This window comes from Pleurodeles waltl, chromosome 8 (genome assembly GCF_031143425.1).
Source record: "Pleurodeles waltl isolate 20211129_DDA chromosome 8, aPleWal1.hap1.20221129, whole genome shotgun sequence".
NCBI lineage: Eukaryota > Metazoa > Chordata > Amphibia > Caudata > Salamandridae > Pleurodeles > Pleurodeles waltl.
In genome coordinates this window covers 1,259,003,486-1,259,031,296 of record NC_090447.1, presented here as the reverse complement: position 1 = coordinate 1,259,031,296, position 27,811 = coordinate 1,259,003,486, and the positions used below count along the sequence as shown (strand labels likewise).

Here is a 27,811-nt window from a genome sequence, read left to right as displayed (position 1 = left end):
AGATCCACTATAGACACAAAGATCCCCTCCAGGCAGGCAGGGCTTTATAAATATAGCCGGTAGCCCTCCACTCTGGGAAGGCAAAGGTGAAATCCACTGATAATGAGATGGGTTGGTGGGCCATCTCCGAGGCATTGATGTTTAAGCACAAATGCCACATTCATTCAGCTAGGTGGCAGAGGTTTTTGTGTCCTTTGGTGTATAATGTAGAACTCTTTTTCTCCTTCTCAAGGGAGCATTTGCTGACCTAGGCAGCTTCCATTAAAATCTCAAGACTTACTTTCTGCAGCAAAGTCCCCATGTTACTACCTCCCCAAAGTGCCATGAAACTTGTATTGGTGTGCAAACCCCAAGCATAACAACAAGCTTTTTGTCTTTCACACATCTACCTCTGAGCTCTGAATTACAATTCAAAATCCAGCTTCACCATAAGTTATGATTTTATTTTGTGATTCCAGAGACACCAAACCTGGGGGTCCCATCTCTTCACAATTGGAAATTCAACTTGTAAAATGTAATAGGGTAATCCCAATGTTATCCTTTGGGAGAGACAGGCCTTGCAGTAATGAAAAACATATTTAAGAGTTTTTCACTACTAGGACATGTAAACCTTAAAGTACATGTCTTACATTTTAAATACACTACACCCTGCCCTTGGGCTGTCTGCAATGCAACAGGGCTCACATTTTCTTGAGTTAGAGCTATTGGTATTGTAAATTCATAACTGGACTTTTCTTGCGAAATACATTAGTCAATCCTGCCTCATAGTTTAGTCTTTTCCTGCCATCTAATTCCAGTGGCCCAGCATTTAACTACAGCACTTCTATTTACCTTCTTCCTCTATATTAAAACATATACAATTATCATATAAACCTTTATCAGAAATAGTCTTTTGGCATTAGAGTGTAATGCTCAAAACACCATAACAAAAATATCATTTGGGATGGATTGGAGGGTGAAATGAAAGAGGGAGTCGAGAGTAAAGATGGAGAGGACAAGTGGTGTAGTAACGGGGTCATGGGCCCTGGAGTAAGAAAGGGAAATGGTTGACTGCAATTTCTGTAGGAAAATACAACAGTAATTAGGGTTGAGTGAGGTCCATCGGTCTCTGGGTCCCGGTGCCACTGCACCTGGTTGCTCCATTGATAACGAGGCCTCGGGTGAGAAAGCGGATGGGGCAGAAAAAGAGAAGTGAAAGGAATTCAAGAGACAGAAGGAAGAAAGACTAGGGGTCGCAATGAAATAAAAGAAAGAAAGGAAAGAAAGAAAGAAAGAACAAGAAAATGAAAACACAACTAACAGAAGAAATAGAGCAAGCGTGTAAGACAAAAGAAAATAGGGAAGGAAGCTAGCGAACCAAAGATAAGGGGAAAAAAATAATAAAAGAAGTTTGAAAAGAAAGAGAAAAATGATCATTGAGAAAAAAAAGAGAGATTGTGACAGAAACAAGCAGCGAAAGAACCAGGGCAAGTATAGGCTGACACATTTCCCACAGAATGGGAAAACCACTTTGACACTTTGGGTCCCAGCAAGTAACTTGTGACTTCCACATAAAGACGGAAAAAGAGAGATTTATAGTAAAACGTGAATAGACAGATAAAGATAAAGAAAACACCAGTGAAAGGAAGGAAGATCTAAAAAAAAGTGAAAAGACATATACTGTGTCAAAGGAAAGAGCAAATAAAAAAAACAAAGAAAGGCTGAAGGGAAGAGAAAGAATAGTGAAAGAATTAACGTCTGATGAATAGAAAAGAGAGTAATGAAACAAAGAAAGAAATAACCAAGATTTCACAAGTTTGAAAGAGGAGGTAGCAAGAGGAAGAGGGAAATTTAAAAAAAAGGGAGAGGAGTAGAAACAAACAGTTGAAAGAAAATGCAAAACTGTTAATGTGTGGATTTTAAGAGATGGAAAGAGAAAACTGAGGTAAAGAAAACATTGAGAGTAAACAGGGTAAAGGGAAGAACGGAGTGAGACAGGTGAAACAGATCCTCTCAAATAAAGATGGCAGGTAAGAATAGATTTAATTGGCTCCCCCATGTCCTCAAACAGAAGTTAGGGTGTGGAACAGTAGGGGGCACTGCAGAACAGCAGGAGTTGCATAAGAGTTGTATGTGAACCCCAATATAGCAATATTGGGGTACTTCAGAGCAGGATTGTGGGTATAGACAGAGCTGTATCCCGGCCCATTACCGGAATAACAGAAAGGCAAAGGGTGAGGAATGAGAAACGGACCACGTGTAATTTCTGGTATTGGAATAATGGGGCGCTGCAGGTTGGGGTTGAGGTACACTGATCGAGTTGTATGTGGGCTGCAGTACTGGAATAGTAGAGGGTACACAAGGTCAGAAGTGAGGTATATTAATGGAGATATGTATGGAACCTAGTTTTGGTGTGCCAGTGTTGCTAGGTGTTAGCCTGGAGGTGCCTTGGTGAAGCTGTGAGTGGGGCCCAGTATGGGAGTGGCATTGCCTCTGAACCACAGAAGCAAGGAGTCCTGACGGGCGTGTGTGTGGGCCTTACTACTGAGAAAAAATGTCCACTGAATTTTAGACGTGATGGATTCTGGCAGGGTTGTGGTAGTTCCCATCAACAGCAGCGTTGGATATTTGACTTGAGGTGCACTGACTGTGCTGTGTATTGCTCTTTTGAGTCCTGTATTGGCTTGGCAGTGGGACTGAATATTAGAATTGATCTGCTGTAATGAAACTGTATGTGAGCAGGGTCCCAGTATAGGACAGGCAGTGACCTCCCTATGGGTAGAACTGAGGGTGCACTCATGGAGCTGCGCCCAAACTCCTAGTACTGACTGTAAGAACTCAGGTGCTCTGGCAGATAGCATGTGTGCGGTTCTGGCATGGCTGAGGGCTTGGAGTGTGTGAACTGAGGTGCACTGATGGAGTTGCGCCGGAGGTCCCAGTACTGGAGCAGCAGAGTGTACCGACTGCAAGAACTAGGGTGCTCTGGTAGACAGCGTGTGTGGGGTTCCTCGCACTGGCACAGCTGAGGACTTGGAGTGTGTGAATTGAGGTGCACTGATGGAGTTGTGCCCGAGGTCCAAGTACTGGAGCAGCAGAGTGTACTGACTGCAAGAACTGAGGTGGTCTAGCAAGCATTGTGTGTGGGGTTCCTGCACTAGCACAGCTGAGGCTTTGGGGTGTGTGAATTGAGGTGCACTGATGGAGCTGCGCCAGAGGTCCCAGTACTGGAGCAGCAGATAGTACTGACTGCAACAACTGAGGTGCTCTGGCAGACAGCGCGTGTGGCATTGCTGGAATTGGCACGACTGAGGTCTTTGAGTGTGTGAACTGAGGTGCACTGATGGAGCTGCACCTGAGGTTCCAGTACTGGAGCAGCAGAGTGTACTGACTGCAAGAGCTGAGGTCTTTGGCAGACAGCGTGTGTAGGGTTCCCGGCATTGGCACGGGTGAGGGCTTGGAGTGTGTTAACTGAGGTGCACTGATGGAGCTGCGAGTGGGATCCCAGTAAGGAGCAGAGGTGGGCACTGTATCTAAGGATTGCAGAGCCCTGGTAGAGCTGGGTGCCCAGCCTATAAGCAATTACAAGCAATCCTCTGCCCTTGCTCTTAGCACACATGCAGGCACACTTGGTAAAGAAAATCCAAGCCAAGGAAGGGCAGGAGCCAGACAGCTGAGAGAGGGTGCAAACAGCCCACAAAGACCAAATGCCAACATCCTGGTTTATAGCCTTGTTTACAGCTAAGCTCAGAGGAAGAATGCTCTGCAAATGAAAAGGGAGGCTTCCCTGGACAGGAACAGGAAACAAAGTTAAAAAAAAGTCTCCTACAGACCAGATAAACAGGACAAGGCATAATTATACAGTAGTTGGTCACTACCCCCACACAGAAGAAGGAGGGACAAAGAGCCACAACTGACCACCAGCAAGCAAAGATTTTTAAATGTCACTGAAACTAACAAATGAAATAGCTGGAAGCCCACAAAAGAAGTACACTTAAAAATAAACAACACAAGGCATAAGACAGCCTGCTGTAAAAATACAAGTTATATCTTGCTGTAACAATACCAGCAATGATACGTTGTGTATTGTAATGAGGGTATAATTGGAGCCAGCCTGAGGGTCCACACCGAACACTGTGGTGAGCAGATTGCCTCCAGGGAGTAGACTCACCCGGATCCCTGACGGCCCCACTCTCCCACATACTGAGCTATGCTCCTACTGCAGCAACCGCTATAGGAAGGACTGGAAGAAGCAACTCTACCACATACTTAGCTATGCTTCAACTATAGACACACCTATAGGAAGGACCTGGGAGAGGCAAGTCTGCCACATACTGAGTCAGGCTTCAACTGCAGTTAGCTCTATGGGAAGGACCCTGGGAGTAGCAACACTGTCACATACTGAGCCATAATGGAACTGCAGCCAGCCCTAGGGTGACACTGGAGAGGTTTTTCTGGCATAAACTCAGCCATGAGAGGTTACCTCCGCCCCTACTGAGCCAATGCCCAACTGAATCCATTCCTGGCAAAGGCTCTCATGCGGAGGGTTGAACAGCCCTGTCACATGCTGAGCCACAGCCAAAATGCAGCCACCCTATGTAAGTCTCTGGGAGCAATACCCTAAACCAAGAACTGACTGCATCCACCCCTAGGAGGGACACTAGGAGAGGCAACTCTGCCACATACTGAGCTATGCTCCAACTATAACCACTTTTATAGGAAGGACGCTGGGACAGGCAACTCTGCCACATACTGAGGTATGCTCGAACTACAGCCACCCCTATAGGATGGTCGCTGGGACAGGCAACTCTGTCACATACTGAGCTATGCTCCAATTACAGCCACCTTTATAGGAATTACTATGGAAGAGGCAACTCTACCACATACTGATCAATGCTGCAACTGCAGCAACCTCTATAGGAAAGACTATGGAAGAGGCAAATCTGCAACATACTAAGCTATGCTCTAACTATAGCTGCCACTTCTAGGAAAAAACACTAGTTAATTTGAGCAGGAGGTTTCTGGTGGAGCCACCAGCACTCATTTCTGGAGACCGGCTCTTATTTTTCGACATCAAGGATAAGGCAGGAAAAAAAAAACAGCTGGGAAAGGTGGAGAAAGAGAAAGGCAGCAAAAAGATCACAAAAGTGGAAGGCAGGAACAGGCAAGAGTGAGAAAACAGGGCAAAAATCACAAAATGGGAAAGCAAGAACAGGCAAGCATGAGACAAAGGGGCAGGGTGTGTCTGGTGGTCGATTAAAGAGGCCTGAGGTAGATTTAAGACTACCAAAGTTGGTATTCGGTGTGCTGATTTTTAATTGCACCAGCCACAGGTTTCTGAGCAGAGCTTTGGGCACCGGTAAGCTTTCTTTTACAAATTAGACACTAAAAAGGACAATGGGAGAGGCAACTCTGCCATATACTAAACCAAGGGCAAACTGCAACTACCTCTAGGAAGAACTCTGGGAGAGAGGAGAGACAGTCCTGCCACTTACATGTGGCCAACTGCAGCCTCCCCAGCAGGTCACAAGGCAGGAGGCCACGGCACCAAACTTCCTGGGCCAAATACTAAGGGAAGCCAAAGGGGTGCAGGAGGGATGGTGTGTCAGAAAACAAGGGAATGCTGTTTAAGTGTTTGGTAGGGAGACGATTTGCGTTTTAGCCGTATTGAAACGAGCCGTATCTGTGACACCTAGGGAGTTTGTCTAGTGCTCTTTTTTATGTGGAACTTCTGGTTTAACATTACCCCAGTTCCTACCTTTCCGTTCCCACGGCGGCCCCATGTCTTCCCTCAGAAAAGCTTGTTAGTGTGAACTGCAGGAATGTGTACTTGTGTCCGAAACGTTGTAGCTGGCCTGATCCCCGTCTGCTCCACCACACACTACCACACACCAAGCCTACAATGTGCAACCCATGTCAGAAGTCATTTGTAGAACCTCCCCTGCTCTGCTCCTTTCGTGGTTTGTCAGCTGGAAACATGGCCGGCGGAGGGGGGCTACACTCTTCAAACAAAAGGAATCACGTGATGTGTAAAGGACTGACACAATGTCACAAGGTTAATTTGAGTGGCAAGACGCCAGGCATGCAGCACTAACAAACTCGGACCCCTCAGTGATAAAGCTGTCTGGACACAGCACATGCTAGGAGACATGTATGCCAAAGAGAAACTGGCTGGTGTAGTACATACTACAAGCCACACAAACTAGGAGGCGTGCATATCAAAGAGAAGCTGGCTAGCGGAGAACATACTACATGCTACTTGTACTAGGAAGAAGGCACTGCAAAGAGAAACTAGCTGGCGTAATACATAGTACACGTTACACATACAAGGAGTCATGCATGCCAAAGTGGAACTCTTAGGGCACGGAATGTACAAAACATACTAGAAAATGTGCACATCAAGTGGAACTCTTTAAGGCATGGGTACACCAATGTGCAACCCTTTGGACACAGAACCCACTTGGAGAGTGCAGATATGTATGCCCATGTGAAACTATTTGGGCAGAGAACTACACATACCTGAAAACAAGTCCACACCAATGTGCGATTATCTAGGTACAGGTGGTACGACACAGATTAGAAGACATGCACACCAATGTGAAACAATCTAGTCATAGGACATGTTGCACATACAAGGTGACATACATGTTACCAAGACACTGTTATGGCACAGGTCACACAACACATTCTAGGAGACGTGTGTGACAATGAAATACTATCTGGTCACAGTACAACCACAAGAAACTTGGGCAAGTCACGGTGAAGCTATCTGGGCACAGTTCATATTACACATACTAGAAAACTGCTGCTGCTCTGCTCAACCTAAAAAGGAAGGTTTGGGCCTGGCAATAGGGTTAACTTGCCAGGTCGACATGGCCGTATAAAACTGCAGACACAGTTTCTGCAATGGCAGGCTTGAGACTTGTTTGAAGGGGTACTAAAGTGGGTGGCACAATCAATGCTGCAGGCCCACTAGTAGAATTTAATTTACAGGCCCTAGGCACATTTAGTGCACATTACTAGGGACTTATAGGTAAATTAAATATGCCATTTGTGGATAAGCCAATGTTACCATGTGTTAAGCAGAGGGCACATGCACTTTAGCACTGATTAGCAGTGGTAACGTGCCCAGAGTCCTAAAGCCAGCAAAAACGAAGTCAGCAAAACAGGACATCTGAAGGCTAAACAGTTAGAGGAAACCACGCCAAGGATGCCAGGTTTAACTGAGAGCAATGCACTTTCCATTGTTGTTTGTGGGCTCACTCTATGAAATGTGAATGATAGGAGGGCCAGTACACATCCAGTGCTGGTTTACTACTTCCCTCAGTTTTAGTTATCACCATGCACTCCTGTCCAGGAACCCCATCAATGACAGCACAGCAGGATCTTTCTTTGCCTAGGGTATTGCTCTCTTTTTTTGCCCAGGATATTCCCCCTCCTCTTTGTCAGTCAGTCGGCTATCACTACGAATCTAGTGGTGTTTAAATAAATATTCAGAGTTAAAATGTGCTCTGCAGTGAGTGCTCTGAGTGTAAATCTAGTTTGCAAAAGTGGGAGATTTATTTCTTTTCACATCCTTGCATATTACCTTATTAGTAAGATTTTTCCAAATAACTTACACTTTCTATCAAGGACAGCAATAAATCCCGAATTTCTTGGATTACTAACTGATTTTTTTTCAAGACAGGGAACAAGAAGCTTCCTCACCATGTTCCAAAGTCCAAAGTATCAGATAGGGACAGATTATAGGAAAAATAGGGGTAATATTGTTCTCCCGTAAAACTTGATTCGAATTTAGAAATTGTCATTGAATATTCGTTTCGACCTGGAGCTAAGTGAGGCTGACGCTGCATTAAGGCCAATGTAGCTGCCTTGTTGGACTCCACACATGGCCATACACCCATGCGAGTTTGCAACAAATGACATAAGAGGGCTTGTTTTTAGGAAAAGGGGAGCACCTGGACACAACGAGTAGGTTTGGCACTGTCCCCAACAGTCATTGTACCAGGGCTGGTATAGGATGTATTTGCTTGCTGTATGAGGAGTTACACTGACCTTGTTGCATTTTTGGGTTTGTTGCGATCCAGTGCAGGCCTGGCGTTATTAGATTACGATTTGTACAAGTTTGCTGCTTGACACGGTGACAAGTGTCTACAGCTCATGAATGGGTTCTAACTATTAGATCAAAACAAGGTTTCTTTGCAGGTGCCATCGACTTCCATAATGTTTTGTAATCTTTCTACATTGTTCATATGATCATTTTTTATTTAAAATGGCTTCAAAGAAAAAAAAACTAAACACATCGGGCCTAAAGGTAAATCGTCTCTTTAGGAAAATAATGAATGGGTACATATTTTATAAATATTAGTTGACTTCAGAAAATCTTTTTCTGGATAATTGTAATATGTTTCACGAGGAACACTGTATAAACATCAATGATTTTCAAGTTTGTCGTTCATTTTTCTTTATTTGAAGGATATTGAGGGTGACCTGCATCACTATCGGACACCACTTCCTCACTGGCAGGACGATCTAGTAAGTTGGTTTTGCGTCTTTAAAACATTTATGCGATGTTTGTGAAAATAAATGTGGCCTGATAGCATGTTTTGACCAGTAAACGCATACGAACACATGTATTACTTCATCCAAAGATCAAATTCCATGTTTTATTAAACATATTTTATTATTCTAACATAACCATCACTGTTGACAATCAACCACAGTTACCATTGATCGTAATCCAGCTCTCGCAGGTGTTCCCGATCAATGTGATCAATAAAATTACATTTAGCATTCGTGCTGGAACACTCAGCGTCCCTTATATTTATTAGCAAGGTCTATGACTGCTTTTGGAACATCTACTCACCAGACTACAAAAATAGTGATCGTAAACTAAGATGAGCACCACTGTAGCCAAGTTCTCTTCTGTCACAGGGGAGGGTAGTTTACCCATAGAAAGCCATTCCTGTGACATTCCTTGGTGGTGGGGGCATGTAACAGGGAAGGCACTGCAGCAAGACGCTGTGGGCCTGATTTAGAGTTTGGAGCAAGGATATCCCGCCCACCTCCTCACAAGTGCATTAGAATATAACGTAAAATAATGGAGTACCCTTCCACCCAACTCTAAATCAGGCCCTGTCTCAGCCAGCATCTCTCTACTCATGAGGTCCGGTAATCCTGGGTCAAGTCTATCATTTGTCACATTAATAAGAGTCTCCCGTGCTCGCTCGCTCGCCTTCTTTCCAACCACTCTTTTCACTTCCCTAGGTGGTGAGCACTCTCAAATTCTGCACACTTGATCAATTCCCTGTGCAACTCTGACTACTAGAGTCATTTTCTGGCTTCCAGTCTTTAGCAGTTGACCAAGTCGAAGGAAAAGTCCGTGAATCTACTGGTCAACATGCTGAATTTCTGTCTTGGGCACAGTCTAGGGAGGCAGGTTTCAGATGTGTCTTGTATGATCTTATCTGTTGCTGTGTTAGTCAAGTCAACCAGCTGCATTCAGTGGTTCTTCAATATGGGGTAAGCTTATAATGATAAAAATCTGAGTCGTAGTCTTCACACCTGGATCATTTGGCGTTAGGAACGTAGTAGAATGTACTAATCCTTCAAGGGATAATATACACTCTCTGTTGATAATAGTGCTGTATCAGCTTAAATCATACATTCCTAGAGGTCTTGGAAGTACTTCGTAGAATTCTCTCCCATGCCATCTCATTCATAGGTCAGTTCATGTACTTCACCCATCTATTCCTCAACAAGTGCAGCAAGCATTTTAACTTAACTACTAGTGCATGGTATATTGGTGTTACTGCTTTTTGCCTACCACTGTAAAACACCATCAGTCCTTGATGCATTGGGTGGGGGGGTTCTGCTGGACCTACATTCCACAGCTTCCACATTACCACAATGATAGATCTATAAAGTAGAAAGTGTCCCCTAGGGATGTCATACCACTCTTGCAGGCAGGGCCAGCTTTAGCGTTGGTGGTGCCTAGTGTGAAAATCTTTGTTGCCCTCAACCCCCTTCTTCACGGATTTCCTCACTACTACCCTTCAAAGGTGCCACTAAACTCTCCTAAGCCCCTCTTTCACATTTATTTATCTAACCACGCTACTCATCCCAATGTAGACTGTCAAAGCACTTTACATGACAAATATGTTACACAGAGACAATTAATCTTTCAAGTGTGTAAATCAATGTATAGGAAATGTTACTTAAGCCAATAAGGACTACACAGTGTAGGAGTCATATGTCATACATAGTGATAGGATTTTTATGTGAAGAGTGCTTAGTCTGCAGAAACGAAGGGGCAGATTAATTATATTTTTAAGATGTGAAGTAGCTAAAGTTGCTGCACTGCATTGCAATAAAAGGAGAGAGTACAATAGCCCCGTACATATTAAGATATGGGGGGTCATTATGACCCTGGCGGAAGGCGGAGAAGCGGCGGTAAGACCGTCAACAGGCTGGCGGTCTTATGGTCATCCGCCGGTTCTCCGTTCCGCCTGCTGGGCTGGAGACCTGGGTCTCCAGCCTGGCGGCCGTCACTATACCACCGGTGGTATTTTGACCCGGCTTACCGCCGTGGATTTCCTGCGGTTTGAACCGCCATGAAATCCATGGCGGTAAGCCCTATCAGTGCCAGGGAATTCCTTCCCTGGCACTGATAGGGTCTCCCCCACCCCCCACCCCCACACCGACTCCCTCCCAAACACCCGCCACCACCCCTGCCACCCCCAAAGGTGGCAGGGCCCCCCTCCCCACTCCAACCCCCAACATCACATCACCCATACCCACACGACACGCATGCAGGCACCACCTACATACAGACACGCACACACGCCGACATACATGCCTACATCCACACACACAGCCAGACATGCACACCCATATACAAACATACACGCACTCATCCATACAGACATACCCACAGACATACACGCACTCATTCCCATACACACAAAACCCCCGCAAGCATACACGCACTCACACACCCCCTCTACATACACAGACGCACACCCCCATGCACCCACACAACACACAACACCCCCCCATACCCCCCCATCCCCCTCCCCTAACGGACGATCGACTTACCTGTTCCGTCGATCCTCCAGGAGGGGACGGGAGCCATGGGGGCAGCTCCGCCGACACCACACCGCCAACAGAACACCGCCACGGCGAATCACAGGACGTGATTCGCTGGGCGGTGCTCTGTTGGCGTGGTGGTGGAGGAGGAGCAACCTCCACTTCCCCGCCTCCCGCCAGTATGGCTGTTGGCAGCTCTCCGTCCGTAAAAGGACGGAGAGCTGCCAACGGTCATATTAGGCCGAGCGGCACGGCGGTCCCTCGGCAGTCTTGTAAAAGGACCGCCGAGGTTGTTATGACCCCCATGGTGTTGTTGCTCTCTCTTCTAGTGCTGGTTTACCTTTGGCTGCCTTGTGCCAATGTGAACCACCTTGCACCACTGTGCAAGACTGTTTGTGCGATGTCAAACTTTGGTTTTATACAGGCTACTGTCCAATGCAATTCAGGATTTACGATGGAAAGTAAGCCCCAAAACGACATTTTGCACCACATTTGCATCACTTTTGCGCTGCAAACCAGGCACCAAGTGTTAGTAATTCCATCCAAAAACATAACACAACAGTTCGGGTGGCATACTAATAAAATTGTATTGCTATCCAAAGAGACCCTTTTTAGCAACCTTAGACTAGTGATAAATTAAGGGTAAAAACAATGAGGTTCTAAACCTATGCTTTTCAATTTGCTTGAAGCACTGTGATGCCAGCTGGACTATTTCGGTGGGATTCTTACTTCAAGTAACAAAAGGACCATTGTGACAAAAGCAATAACCCACAGAGTTATTAACATAACATACTAATCTGTGATCTGCATGTCACGTGTGATTTACAGCAGGAACATTTACCCTCTATGCTACTATAGGATGTGTCAAAACTGTGACTAGACAAATTGCAGATCTAGTGCACTAACCTCTAGAGTTATCATGCTGTTGTGATATCACCTATAAAAAATTCTGCGCACATAAAGATCTCTGCAGGCTGCTCTTATCTCAATTCAGCTAGTCATGCAGATGGTGCCCCCTTAACCTTGGTGGTCGGTGCAATTGTACCGGTCATACCACCCTAAAGTCGGCGCTGCCTACAGGGCCATGAAATCAATGTTCGCCTTCATATAAGTCCCTTGCATTCTCTAGACCAAGATCCACCCATTTGGAGATGGATTTCCAGTTTCCTCTTTGTGGTAGAATCGAGAGACTCACCAATGGGAGCTCTTGGGTAAAAGGGGTTTGTTTGTGTGTTCTCTGGTGTGTCTTCGCAACCTGCTGTACCTGAGCACCCTCAGTAGACTGTCACCACTCTCATACGTCTGGGGATCAATATAGTTTGCAGCAGCGCCATGAGCATGGGTTCAGTTATTACTTTGTCATCAATGTGGGTGGAGCTCTCTGTCCTCCATCCGGCCTACTGCAGCTGAGTCATCAGACAATAAAGTTTGAAGTCAGGAGCTGCTAACCCCCTTTCTGCTAGTGGAAGTCACAACCTGGACAGAGATCCTATGTGCCTATCAGTTCTGAAAATTAGTCCTATGAATTTGTCTGTCTCATAGAATAATCTCATTTTAACTAGAGCAGTCCTATTACTGATATCAGTAAGGTTTGCCAAACCTTCACTCTACTTCTCAAGGCAGCTATTTCTGGTTCAACATTCATTTCCAATAGGTCTAACAACATTCTATAAATATGGATTCCCAATATATAATTATCACCAATTTCCATGTAAACTTGTCAGTGATATCCAGGGGTCGTCTGTCCCCTGCACGATGGTACATATACAGTGGAGTTCTCCTACCCGTGTTTAGTCCTGGCAGTATGTTGAATTGTTCCAGGGCGTCCATGGCACCTGCCATATTCGCATGCTCGCCCCACAGAAACAACAGCATATCATCTGAGTAGAGTGCAATGTAATGTGATATGGCAGCTATCATAAGGGCCCTGTAGACCTTCTCCCTGTATTACAGTAATTGGCAGCTATTCTATAGCCATGGCAAACAGAACATGGGAAGGTGGACACTCCTGCTTTGTGCCTCGCATTACAGGATAGGAATCAAAGATTATCTGTCCTGTCCTCACTCTTGCAGTCTGGTTGGTGAACAAAAGCATCATCCAATCTCTGAACCCTGGTTTCAACCCCATCACATCCATACCCCAATATAAATTCTCCCAGTGGAGGGTACTGAGTGCTCTTTCAATATCAGAGATGAGTATTTGGGCATCAGGCGGGCCAGGGTGGGGTGGTCCAAGTTCGTTAGCCAAGATTTTGCTCAGCAGCTTATAATCATTTTGACCTTGGAGAGCGGTCGGTATGAAGTCTTTTCAAGCTCATCCCTGTCCTGTTTTGGTAGAGTTACAATCAGGGTTTCTTGGGCCATTGGCGGAAGCACCGATTCGGGCTTTGTATTACTTTAGATTTTAGCTAATCATAGGGCAAGGTAATTCAAGTATGCAAAATAAAACTTGATGGGAGGCCACCTGACATCACCCACCTCACCATGGTCTTAACAGCAACACATTACTCTTGCTGCATTATGTCAGCACCCAATACCTCAGCCTCATTGGAGGAGTGGAAGCAGCTTCACTGCACTGATGTAGTCTATAACAGCTTGCGTTGGTTCACTTAGCAGCGGGGCACAACAATTTATACTACTCAGTAAATACCATGTACCTGATTTAAGAAAAGAGGTGCTGCACCCAGTGCAGTGACACTTTTCTTGCGCCCCTTCCCGTCCCCTACGCCACCATGTGTACGCCGTGTCCAAGATACGTCGCACCATGGCAGTAGTTAGGGGAACTAGCGTCAAACTTTTTGACACTATTTCGGAGCTTTGCAGGGTTAGCTTCATAAATGTTGACGCTAATCTTGCAAAGCACATTGAGGCTTTAAGCAGGCATTAAAAGTGCCATAAAAAATGGGGCAAAGAAATCTGTTAGATTTCTTTGTGCCATTTTTCAGCTCCCCTTACGGGCGAACACCCCCTTTGCATACATTATGCCTGGCGCAGGCATAACGTAGCGCAAAGGGTTACAAAGTGGCGCAATGCATGCATTGCACCATGTTGTAAATTTGGCGCTGCAATTTTGGCCTTGTTGGGCCACATTAGCATAAAAGAATGACGTTAATGTGCTCAAGAAGGCACTAGGGGCTCCTAAATCTGCCCCCATGGTTATCTCAGTTTGGTTAGCCCTCCATTTCCCCCTAGAATTTGGGGGACCCGTCTTCCTTAGGATTTGCCAGCCAGGCAAACAATCGGCCAGCTTTATTCTGCTCATTCTGGAATTTAGCTAGGTATTCCCTGTAGTCTTATCCCCCTAATCTCTCACTTAAATGTACAAACTTCTCCCTCTCTTAATTGTTTGTGGCTTAAAGCTTGGGTTGGTTTGAATGTCTATTCTCGATGTCTTTCAGTACATATTCATGTCTACTTATTTTCTCAATTAGTGTTGGCCATATCCCTTCTGATGTTAAGATACAGTGCCCATATATAACAATCTTAAAGGCCTACCACTCTTTTAACTCTGACAAGGCTGTGCCTACATTATCTTTCAAATAATTCTGTAAAGCCTCTCCTATGATATGTTTGAATATTGGATCCTCTAGTGGAGTGGTTCCCAACCTTTTCATTTTTGTGGACCCCCACTTTAACATTAATGGAACCCAGGGACCCCCACTGAATCATCATTGGAATCCGGGGACCCCCGCCTGAGCGATTAGTGGAAGCTGGGGAACTAATTTGTCAATATTTGTTAATATTTTTGAACTTTCTAAGCTCTCGCGGACCCCCTGAGAAGGCTTCGCGGACCCTCTGGGGTCCCCGGCCCACAGGTTGGGAACCACTGCTCTAGTGTGTCAACTGGCAACCTCCAGTTCTGAGTAGTAGTTCCGCTAGCACTCCATATCAGTGTCATTACTTGGGGATTGTGTTTGAAAGGATGTAGGCCAAGTACTTAGGTCCATATTTATACTTTTTTAGCACCGCATTTGCACCACTTTTTGACGCAAAAGCAGCGCAAACTTACAAAATACAATTGTGTTTTGTAAGTTTGCACCACTTTTGTGTCAAAAAATTACGCAAATGTGGCGCTAAAAAAAGTATAAATATGGGCCTTAGTGTGTGCTACATTTGTATGTATTTGCGGAGGACATAATATTTTATCCAGCCTCACATTCAGTTGTGTATATCTGAGAAAAATGAGTAGCCCCTAACATTGGGGTTGTGTTCCCTCCAGGTGCCTATGATACCGCATTGTGTCATCCAAACCCTAGTACTTTCACAGTTCTAACTGTGCCTAAGTGAGGCAAAGGTGGATATGATCTGCCAAGTTCAGTTTGTGAGACACAGTTACAGTCTCCTCCAATTATTAGTTATGTAGATCAATTGGTAGGGCACTTTTTAAAGTATTGACGGGTGATCCATATTAGGGCTGTATAGATTAACAAGGGATATATTCTTGCCATGCAATGAACCCCTGATAATCCAATATCACCCTTATTTGTATTTGATCTCTATGAGTCAAAAAGGTACTCCTAGCCTGATCCAGAACAATACTCCTCTAGTATAGGCTGAATACTGAGTAGAAGACCTGTCCTCTCCAGTGCTTTACAAAAGCTTTTGTAAAGCCTTCCCTTCAGCTTCTGTGAAATGTGTCTCCCTCTATAGTGCAATTTGGACCTCACAGCTCTTAATATATGACTGTTTGTTGAACCTTTAGACCACTGAATTAGACCCTGTCATAATCCTGAGTATTATCCTCAAATTCCCATGGTCAGTCTGTAGTTTGCACATATTGTATTCAATGGCTGCCAACATCTCTCCACCTCCCAGGGACCCTTTTTAACATTGCTTCTTCCGACATGTTATTGTTCTAAATTCATAACAACAACATTTAGAACAATATCCCAAATGCCTCCTGCCTGGACAGTAGGGCTGACATCCACTGTCGAAATACAGGAGAGTCAACATGGTCCATTTGTTGCCGCTGCCTGGTGATGGGCATCAGTCAACCAGATCAAGTTGTTGTGGATCTATTTTAGTTAGTTGCTTGGGCACAGTGATAGCTTTGCCTCGGCTTGTGGCTTGTGTCCTTTGACCCAGTTATTATGCTCTGTTTTTATTCATTTTATTTTTCGAAAACATTTTAGTGGTATTGTTTTAAGTTCAAAATCAGCTGCTATTCTGTGAAAGTGTTATTATCAGTGTTATGGATTACATACTCTTCATCGTGTTCTCTTCTTCAGAATCACAAAAACAGAATGGGAGGCACACAGAATATTATTTTTTACTGCATGCCCCAAGCCTGCGTAAACAGTCCATTGCTTAGGTGCATACTTGTATCAGGTTTCTGTGCATGCACATAAACACATCCAATATGAAAACATCTTGTAGGATAAAGGGCATTAGAGGGGGTTCCGTCCAGAATTTCCATCAATGCTGCATGCCGGTTTTCTGGCTGACTTCAGCCTATGTGTCTCCACAGATCCTGATCTGGAGACTGGCGGCCAGACCTTGTACCAAAGTAACAGGGGTGAGGTGTGCGTCTCATGGACACTGTATGGACAGATTTGACTTACATGTCGCTTAGGGGCTATATATTAGCCTTTTTAGGTAGGAATTGTGTATTCATGTTATTACAAATATGTTGGGGTTGTTTATATTCACGTATTTGATTTTCACAAGCCTAATTTTGTTACTCCTCATTATCCTAATCATTACAGCTCATGCATTTTATCGTAGATTGCAGTCTTTTCAATAACTTTATTGAAAAACTGTCCTGCATCTCTTTTTTGCCTGTGTGTGTATGAAATGTGTATGTGGAGAAAAAAGGGTAAGACTTGTTTCCATCATGATTTCCCTGAGTGATCTTTAGATTCCATGCAAGGCTGCCACAAATCGCCTTTACCAGTTGGGTTTTGGTGAGGAACTGCTAATGAGCCGGGAGGGTTGGGCTGACAGCTGCCATCTGGTGCAGGAGTGACTCAGTTGCCTACAGTCTTGTTACTTTGTGAGAGTCCTTATGACATGGCACCACCAATGATAGTGGAGGCACTCATTTTACGAGTCTCCTGAGTATCTCTGTCTCACACACACTGAAGGTACCCTAAGTACCATCACACGGAGATGCCCGTGGTCTTAGGGACATTCCTACCCTTCTAAATAAGGAGCGCCTATCTAGGTTGTAAGATTTTCAAGCTTGAACTATAAAAGGACTTTTTCCCCTGTTGGTGTTCCCATCCCTAACACTTATTATCGATTATAACAAATCCTTTAAACATCAGGGATAACTGCAGACAACTGCTCATGCAGTTTCTTTTAACCCAAGACTTAACAGAAGGTTGCGAGGATGTCAAATCCATTGTGGAAGCCCACAATGCATATAGAACAAAAATATTCTATTCCTGGGTCACCTTTCCTGAAGTACAAATGATGTACAAATACACATACATCTCATGTATACAGAGTAGCAAATGTATCACAACAGTACAGAGCTTACCAATACTTAAGAGTTACGTCTCTCTTATCAAAAACATCAGAACTTGTTCAATGGCACCCTTCCACATGTAATACAACTTGTGAGACTAGGTCCTCTAAGCAATGATGAACCAACGTAGCCAATACTTAGCACACACATGCCACATCCCTTCATGCTTGCTATGCAAGTAACTAATGTATGCACATTTTCCAATGAGCCAGTAGCAATATGTAGACGAGTAATACAATGTGTGATGCAGGTCTTGAACACCGCCCCATTGAGAGCTGCTCCAGCTGCACACCAGTTAGCCGTTCCTGGAATTAATCCACAAACAGTCCACCCAATAATGGTAAAAGCACCCACAGAGCGGGAGACAATTCCATTCTGGATTGAACAAAAACCAAACCAGCTCAAAGCGGTGTTTCCCCATATGGGACCCCAAGACAAACAGAATTCTTACCATGTGCTTGTCGTTTGGCATGGTCCCCTCCGTAGAAGACTGTAACACTCGGGGTTCAGTCTTTGCCGCTATCAACATTACCACTCATGGTACCCCGACATTTGCCAATTTACCAGAAGTGTTAAAGCAGATTCAGAACGAACATGGGGCTGTACTGGCCTTGGATTTGGGGATGAAACTGATGTGCAACTTTGACACAGTGTCCTAAATAATTTTAAGTATAATTGAAGGGAAGCAGCAGCGTTGGCTATTCGACGGACAAAGTCGGAGAGCAGATTCTCTGCATCTGGAGACCTCTGAAAGAAGATATAATTTCAGAAATAGAGAGGCATTAAAATAACTCCTGATATATACCAATATACTTGTACATAGCTCTCTCGTTCCTTTCAGGATACACCATACAAAAGGAGTGAGAGGGTGGGGTGGTCTGAAACCAGAAGTGACTGCAGAAAGCCGAAGAAGGACTTACAGCTTTCCTCAGGAAGCTTACTGTTAGAAATGGGATCTCTAATTGGTAGTCAGTTTACACCCTGTCCAAGTAGGGGCCCTCATTCTACTCAGGGTAAGGGAGTCACACTCCTAAGATAACCCCTGGCCACCCCTTGGTAACTTGGCACAAGCAGTCGGGCTTATCTCAGAGTCAATGTGTTACATATTTGTACCTACACACAGTAAAAACACTGCAAATAGACACCACACCGTTTAGAAAAATAGCCAATATTAATCTAAGTAAAGCAAGACCAAAACGACAAAAATCCAACATATACAAGCAAAGATAGGAATTTTAAAAGATTAAATCCCAATAAAAGCAGTTAGAAACACAATAGCTCCAACTGGTGCTATCACGGCTTCATGACGGAGTGGTTCCCAACAGTCTGACACTACTCGCGAGGGAGGGCCTTGCCAGTCAAAGAGTCACACGGACCCCAGGTAAAGTACGTTAGAAATGAGGCAGAGTGAAAGATGTTGCACTGAGTGGGGGAGGTGAGGCGTCGCTGAAGCTGGTGCAGCTTCCTTTCCGTATTGCTATGCAGGAGGTAAGGTGTTGTTTCCTTACTGCTGTGCAGGGAGATGAGGCGTTGGTTCCTTACAGAGACAGCAGAGGTGAGTCAGCGTTGGCAGCGAGGTGTCAGTTCCATACGATCCGGCAAGGTCGATAATCCAGCGTGTCAAGATGCGATGAGGTGCAGTCACACCTTGCCACATGTGCCGCGGCTGAGTTGGATGTCATTGACGTCGGTGACAAAGCACTCAGGACTCATGATGTTGCAGGACGTCAGACATGCTGTGGCTGCATCGGACCTGCGTTGTCGTTCCCAGTCATCGCACTTCAGCAGGGACCAGGGCTTTGGGTACAGGCAGCAATGTGGAGTCGGACAGTGGTGCCGGTTCTTTAGTCATCCGGAGTTGGTGTGCCTGGTTCTTCTTGATTTTCTGCCAGACTTCACTCCCAAGGGCCTCTTGGCAAGTTAACGTCCTCAGGAAGAGAACCAAGGGGCTGGCAGGTGAAGTCTTCAATGTCCCTGCAACTTCTTATCAGGAGGCAAGCTCAGCCTAAGTCCTTGGATAAACTTCACAAGCAGGATATATAGCAAAGTCCAGTCTTTGTCTTCTCCAAAGCAGAAACTGCAGGCCAACCCAGAAAAGCACACACAGCAAAGGGGCAGTACTTCTCCTCACAGCTCTTCAGCTCTTCTCCTTGGCAGAGTCTCCTTTTGATCCAGAAGTATTCTAAAAGTCTCGGGTTTTGGGTCCATTACTTATGCTAATTTCTGCCTTTGAAGTAGGCAAACTTCAAAGAAAAGTTTTTGTAGTGCACAAAGCCCTGCCTTTCCTGCCCTGGTCCCAGACACACTGTAGGGGGTTGCAGACTGCAATGTAAAGACAGACACAGCTCTATTCAGGTGCAAGTATCAGCTCCTCCCACCTCTCTAGCCCAGGAAAAGCCATCAGGATATGCAGGGCACACCTCAGCGTCCTTTTGCGTAACTGTCTAGAGTGAATTCACAACCCGTCCAACTGTCACCCTGACCCAGACATGTATTCCACAGCCAGGCAGAGGCACAGAATGGTTAAGCAGGAAAATGCCCACTTTCTAAAAGGGACATTTTCAAACACACATGTGAAAACCCACCTTCACTAGAATATGTATTTTTACATTGTGAATTCATAGACCCCAAACTCATTATCTTCATCTGCTCCCAATTGGAAATTAACACTTGAAAGATATTTCAGGGCAATCCTCAAGTTAACCCATGGGAGAGAGAATAGTGAAAAATGAATTTGGCAGTATTTCACTTTCAGGACTTGTAAAACACACCAATACATGCCCTACCTTTTAAATACACTAGACCCTGCCCATGGGGCGATCTTGGGCCTACCTTAGGGGTGCCTTACATGTACTAAAAGGGAAGGTTTGGGGCATGGCAAGTGGGTGCACTACACTCAGGGACAGGAATAGCAGGTCCGAGCCATGTTTACAGGGATGCTCATGTGGGTGGCACACTCAGTGCTGCAGGCCCACTAGTAGCCTTTGATTTACAGGCCCTAGGAACACATGGTGCAGTATACTAGGGACTTACTAATAAATCAAATATGTCAATCATGGGTAACTAATCATAATCAAAGTTTACACAGAGCACACTTGCACTTAACCACTGATTAGCAGTGGTAAAGTTCCCAGAATACCAAAACCAGCAAAAACGAAATCCAGCACACCGTCAACAATACAGGAGGCAGAGGCAAAAAGACAGGGGAAACCACACCAAGGATGCCAGGTCTAACACGTTGAAAAAGAGAACAAATCCCCTCAACAAAAACCTCAATTTAAAAAGAAAAGATGGCTGAAAATATCATCAAAAATGCCAGGCATGCTGAGAACATTGCTGAAGAACAGGACTGGGGCAGTGACTCTGCTAGACAGCGCAGAAGAAGTCATGATTTGGCCCCAGAGTCTTATCAATCATCTGGATGTGACAGCAACTAATGATTTTCTCATCCTAAAGACAGCGAACAGGTGCTTCGGCCCACCCGACAAGGTTTATGAATTAAAAATGCTAATAGAGGGAGACATAGCACACACTATTGAAGCAATTGTTTGGGAGAATTTAAACTGTGATATTCTTTTGGCAGAAAAAGATTGGCCACCTGAATTTGTGCGCAAGCTACCACATGGTGAAGATGTCATTTTACCTTCTTTCTCAGTCCTAGTTCCAGACGGTAAAGGAAGCCTATGCCGCTGATTGGGCTCTGGTGCAGGCTCCCGTGCTGTACTGCAACCACGTGCGATGGGATAAAGAATCCCTATACAATGCAATTCCAATCAGATCTGCACCACAGCCTCAGCCTCAATATCCCAATAAGCATGAGGCAGAAGCTCCAGTGAGAAAGATTCTCATACAACTTGAGTACCAGGGAGTATTTGTCCCCTGTGTCTCTGCAATGAATAACTTGGTATTCCCTGTTGCCAAACCTGACCATTCATTTAGAATAGTCTTGGACACTTAAATGGTCACCCTCACACTTACGCAATCCAAAACGTACACAGCCCAGCACTAATTAACAACATAGTGAACAACAAATACAAAAAAAACCTTGGATAATTCAGTTTCTGCAAAAATCTAGCGCCTGAAAGTCGCAATCGTAGCGCCATTAGCTCATTAGGCTCGCAGAAGCTCCTTTGTCGTTTGTCTCAGAGGCATAAGAACAGCCCCGGGTTGTTTTCATCCCAAGTAACATCAATACTATATGAGACTGATTCCGAGGCATTGTCTTATGTAGATGATATTTATCTCACAGATGACAACCTCAACATACATCTAGCCAGGGTGGACCTGACTGCGCTAGGATTCGCCCCCCCCCCAGGGTTTAAAATTCAATTTCAGGAAAACTAAAAGCGCTTTCTTAAGTGTCCTATTTCTGGGATGCGAACTATTAGATTAAGGCAAGAGCCTGGCCCCGCACTTTCTAGAAAAATGCACTCCACTTCAACCTCCAAATACCATTAGGAAACTGCAGTCATTGCTGAGTTTCTTCAACTTTGGTAGAACATACATACCTGACTAAGCACACCCCATACAACTACTTAATGCCTTAATCCATCCAGATTTTTCAAGCAAACACTGGACAGAACACACACGCATTCTCAGAGAACTTCAGCAAGACATGCTTGAAGCAAAACATTTACACTCGTCTGACAACAAAACAAACTTGGTCATCAGAATAATTGCTATGTCACATTCAATGAAGGTGACACAGTACCCACAGCATACAAATCACACTTGTATTCTAATGCAGAAGAACATATTGCCTGCTATACAGATGGCTGTCATCAAGGAGAGGGCACTTGCCAAGGGGAAACACAATATTGTTGTTACCCCAGTGCCAGCCCTTGATGCGGTCACCAAAGCCAGCGTTCCAAACGCAAAAAGCATTACATTCACGTTTGATTCAGTGGGCAACCTCCCTCACTGCTACGGATGTTGATTACATCTTTGACCCAAACTTTCAGACCCGGGAATTCCTCCAATATGAATAAGAGTGCCCGCACCTACTAATATATTACAATTGGACTAATACTGAACTGTCATTTATACTGATGGTTCAGCACAACCAGCTGTAGGTCTTAAACATCAATACTCAGCCGCCTGCACAGTAGTAAATTGTGTAATGAGGGACAGTACATTCCACCCTCAAAATACCTACACACAGAGCCTAGGGGTCTGCACTGCACAATTGGCAGCGCTTAAGGCTCCTGTCCTGACACTGGAATATGCGGATCCTGATTCGTATTATTGTGTCCAGTCCTATAATGACTACCTAAATCACTGGCACCTGAATGGCTTCAGAGATTCTAAATGGAACACCATCAAACACAAAAACCTGTGGGGGAAGGTAGCTGACCTACCGAACAGACTACCAAAAGCTCATGTAGTACATACATTGGGCCATCAATGTATAGGGGTGCATGTTGGAGGAAATACTTTGGCTGATGAAGCGACCAAATCTGCAGCTGCTACGGCTTCTGCTACTGCAATAATTCATTCTCAGACAAGACAGGATAATGAGACACTGGCTGCTGTGAAAGATTCGGCTGACAGCAAGCCTTTACCAAAAGCATTTCCTGCTAAATATTCCTACCATCTCAGTGCCCAGAACATTGCATTTGCCAGCATGCCAGGGGAGGGAAATCGTGTGATCCCCAACCAAGACCAGATACCAGATCTCATAAAAGCAGTGCATAAGGGTACCGCCTTTGCACATGCATGTGTGGTGGGTACAATATCACTATTACAAAAACACCTTTGGTGGCCAGGTCTTTACAAACAGACCAAGCAATATGTCTTTGTTGTGACATTTGCAAGCAAATTAAAGGGTCTGCCACTAAACACCCACCGCAGACATCCCTCCTAATATCAAACAAACCACTGCAATGTGTGTACCTGAACTATTGTGGTCCCTTACAACCTGATGGTGCATACAAATACATCTTAGTTGCTGTTGATTCCTGTTCTAGGTTCCTGTGGGTATGGCCACAACGGTTGGCTGACGCTCAGACTGTTATTTAAGACGTGCTGGTCTTCATCTGTACATATGCAGTTTCAGCATCCCACTCGGACCATGGCCCTGCCTTTGCCTCCACAGCATTCAGGGACACCACAGGGACAATGGCTGTTCAACTCTATTACTCCTCCCCTTCATACCAAGAGAAACAGCTAGGTGGAATGGAAGCATCGAGATTTAAAGCAGTCCTTAATAGCGAGAGTTATAGGTTCAGGCCGTAGTTGGCTTCATCACCTATAGAGGGTCCAGAAAGCATTAAATAATCTGCCCAGAAAATCCTTGGGAGGTCGCACCCCCTATAAGGTCCACAGTGGCTGCAAACACATAGTTGGACATAAATGAACATGTTGCTGTTTTACAGGAGCTACAGCAATTTTGTGGTGGGAATTCATCCATCTGTGCCGCCAGCTTGGGAATAAGGGATTTGCCAACAACATCTACAGGCTGGATTCCTTAAGTAGGGGATCAACTGTGTGAATAGATTGATGTGAAAAAGGAATTTGGCCCATCCTACATAGCACTAGTTCTAGTCCTAGAAATACATGGTATGAGAACTGTCGTCATACCACTGATGCCTAGTTCCAAGGAGAACAGATTTGTTTCCATTGACAATGTCAAATTGCACCATGTGGCCGATCCTGCACAGTAGTCCCAGAAGTCCTTCGGGTAGTACCCAGTCCCTTCTCACTACCTGACAGGATATACCTCTACATGCAGTAAACAACGTTTCTGCAGGCAACAATGCTACAGTTGCCTCGTAGAGCATGGGGAGGGCAGAGAATGAGCTTCTGCTGATTACTGTCAACACTGCCCGAGATGTGGAAAGTTATTATTCCAATTCGACCCAGACAGATGACATTGTTTGCTATGAACTACCACAAATGGTTCCAACCACCAGCTCTGAACACACTAGTTATTTCATCGACCTCAATGACTTTTCTTCTGACTCATCTGCTTCTGCAACTGACAGTGTATCAATTAAAAGTAAGCTGTACATTTGGCTTAAGAAAAATTACTTAAGTTATCCACAGTACTATCTGTGGATTCTGTTGACATTGCTTGCATTTCTGCTTTGGATTGGTTTTGTTGTCATCTTTTTCTTTTTGATAAATGGGCATTATCTTCCTGAATGCTCTACCGTTGAGCCAGTGAATGAGGTTTTGACACCTTACGTATCTTCCCAAAAGATCCAAGGGACTTGTCCCTTGTGAACATTTCAGCAGTTCTGATTCCAGATGGGATTGTGTGAGATAAAGTACCATTTGATTTATACTGTCCTACTGAGGTCATTCAAATTCCATATGTATTCAAAGTTTCAATGGGTGATGTAACTGCACCTGGTATTGTTTTCAATGACTGGGATGGTAACACAGTTGATTCAATGTTTTCTGAGCTAGACTATTACACTGTATTTGAAAGTGAATATGTGCACATAAAAACAGTGAATTATGGGGAAATGTTTTGTTATCATTGTTATGGACATTCCTTTCTGCACCAAACCAGTGCCCCCTGATTAGTTCCCAATTACGCACAGTGGGAACATTGTTCAACGCTACCTATGAGGAGTCCCAAAACATATGTATGTAAGTTTTCATATTTTACTGTACATGACACCAGCAATGCTGTGTCATACTATTTCAAATTGCTGCATTCCAAAATGAGGAAATTATTGCTAACCAACACAAAATTAATCTATTTAGATTCCTCTGTTTCCTGTATTGCTGTGGAAGGCTATGCATATTGGAAAAACACTATTGAAATGAAAGTGCGCGGGGAACAAAAGATTGGCAAATACAGGGTAGGGAAGCTTTGTTTAGAGCATGCCTTATTCCTTTACAAATTATATTTTTAAATGACACCATCTAACAAACATCTTGCTTGGGGTTAGCAAAAATAAAATAATTAAACGTGCCCAGAATCCCCTCTCCTGCTAAATTTCCCAACTGGCAAACATTTTCAAATTTCACTGAAGAGCAAATAACTCCTTGGGTTCAGAATGGTACCATTAATTGCTCATTTTCAAGACCCTGTGGGTGGTTATTGTGGCCAGGAGACACAAATGAGTGCCAGGCACGTTTTGTAAATTCCTCTGGGGGTATCACAACAAGCCGGCCAGATCCTCGCTTTGTCTTGGCTCAACACTCCGGTACCATTACTACATAAAGGCCCTCATTATAAGTTTGTTGGGTGGCGAAGGCCACCCGCCAAACTCATTCGCACAGAAGACCGCCACGCCGGTCTTCTGCCTGCAGGCCCTATTAAGAGTTGCCTGCTGGGAGCCCGCCGGCCCAGCGGGGAACAGGGCCCTACCATTGACACCGGCTCATAATTGAGCTGGCGGCAGTGTGGTGGTGTGTCAGGTGCGACAGCATCCATATCGCTTTTCACTGTCCGTAATTTGGGCAGTGAAAAGCGCAACAGGGTTGTCCATGGGGGCCCCTTTACTGCCCATGCCAAGTGCATGGACAGTGCAGGGGCCACCATGGGGCCACCGGTGCCCTCTTTCCGCCAGCCTTTGCCTGGCTAGGCTACTGCCAGGCAAAGGCTAGCCGAAAGGGCATTCGTAATCCCTGGGGCAGTGCTGCAATTGAGACCGCCGGCAGCGGCAGGCTGGCGACAACCTGGCAGTTTCGGTGGTCTGACCGCGGCGGCTCTGCCACGGTCATAATGTGGAGGCCGGACCGCTGCTTTGGCGGCCAGGGTCGTAATGAGACCCACAGTGTGGGTAAACTGTGCTAATAATGGCTGTGTTCCTCTACTTTAAAATCTGTTAAAGAACACCTTAGTCTACTGTTTGAGGAAGTCAATCTATACGTTATCCTTTTGGGACCTAGAAAGTCACTCTTAAAGTGTTTCCTATATGCCATATATAAAACGAGATCTGGAAACTTTCCCAGATGGAAGCTGCTGCCCGTTTAAGACAGATTGATAAAGAAAACATGGAAAAGGCTTTAACTGTTATCGATAAAGGCATAAACACTCTGTCCAACAAAATTTACACCTAAATAATATTGTGTCTTTTGCAATTGACATCAATCAGAATGATGTGTCCTTTTACAACCTGGACAAAGGCAGCTGCATTCTATCATGCAGTTAATTTGGATACTGCAGGTTCTCAAAAGTGGCCGCACACTGTGGATACATGTTAATGTTACTCAATTGTTTTACGCTTTTAATTTGTCCAGACAACAACAGATAATGGCCAAGAAAGAAGCAAGGTATAACATTCTTACAACTGCGAAAGTTGTTCTGGGAGAGCGTGGCCTAACCAGGTACAGGACGGGAGGGTGGCGAGGGAGAAAGGAACGGGGTACTTTTGTTGTGGGAAATTGTTTTGTTTGCTTTAGTTCATTTTATCTTTATGTAGGTATTTAGTTATTTGCTAGAAAAATAGCACAAATAACCAAGGACTGGAGCACGGGCTAAGTGGCAGTATTTTTTTTTGTATTATCACACTTGTTTTGTTTTCTTTCCCGTTATCCTACCGGATGGTAAAGATTTGTGGGCATTGAAGCATATATTTGAGTGAGAGTATATCACTCAAACAGAACAGAAACAACAGTAACAGGGACGCGCATAGGTCTTTATTTTAAAGCATCAATATATTTTATTGAATTAAGAAAAGAAAACAAAGAAAACAAATAAAAGACAGAACACTCTCAAGAAGTTGTATCAAGCCAGTAAAAGACAGAAAAACTGCAGCAGAACAGAGAGAGAAAAGAAAGAAGGAAGAAAGGCCAACAAGAAGTGCAGAAGAGGATAGAGGGTGACGGCGAGAGAAAACAAGGAGAAGTCAGCACCAGAAAGAAGAAATAGAGAGAGAATAGAAGAAGGAACTAGGAAAGGGAGGAACAGAGAACAAAAGGAGGACATACTTACCCACTTCCTGTGTTCTTCTTCTCTTTGCATGCTCCTCCTAAGTTGACCCTGGATAAAGAAAAGAACAAGAGAAGAAAAGCGTGAAGATCCACAAAGAAGGCAAACTGAAGAAAAATAATCAAGACAAACAGAACAAACTGATTAAGAGACTATTATTACTCTACATTACTTTAATAAATCATTCTATAACAGTACCAGTGTGTTCCTCCATTTTTCTGACCCCTTTTACAGCATGTTTGAGCAGCTAGGAGATAGTTTCATACAGGAGATGTTGCCTTTCGGTTACAAGTGTCTAAATGACAAAACAGAGGTCTTTCTTAGCATAAGCGAATGTGAGAGTACTGTTAGTCATTCTATTATCTGTAAGCAGGTTTGCTTGCACAGCC

General features: G+C 44.5%; 1 protein-coding gene across 1 annotated transcript in view; it reads left to right on the top strand.

The window, feature by feature from the left end:
* The window catches only part of LOC138248527 (cilia- and flagella-associated protein 337-like), a 513,680-nt gene that overhangs the window by 323,355 nt on the left and 162,514 nt on the right, over nt 1-27,811 (top strand). Inside the window, exon 21 of the mRNA XM_069202182.1 lies at nt 8,452-8,511. Coding sequence (XP_069058283.1) covers nt 8,452-8,511 — 60 coding nt within the window. The remainder of the gene's footprint in view (nt 1-8,451; nt 8,512-27,811) is intronic.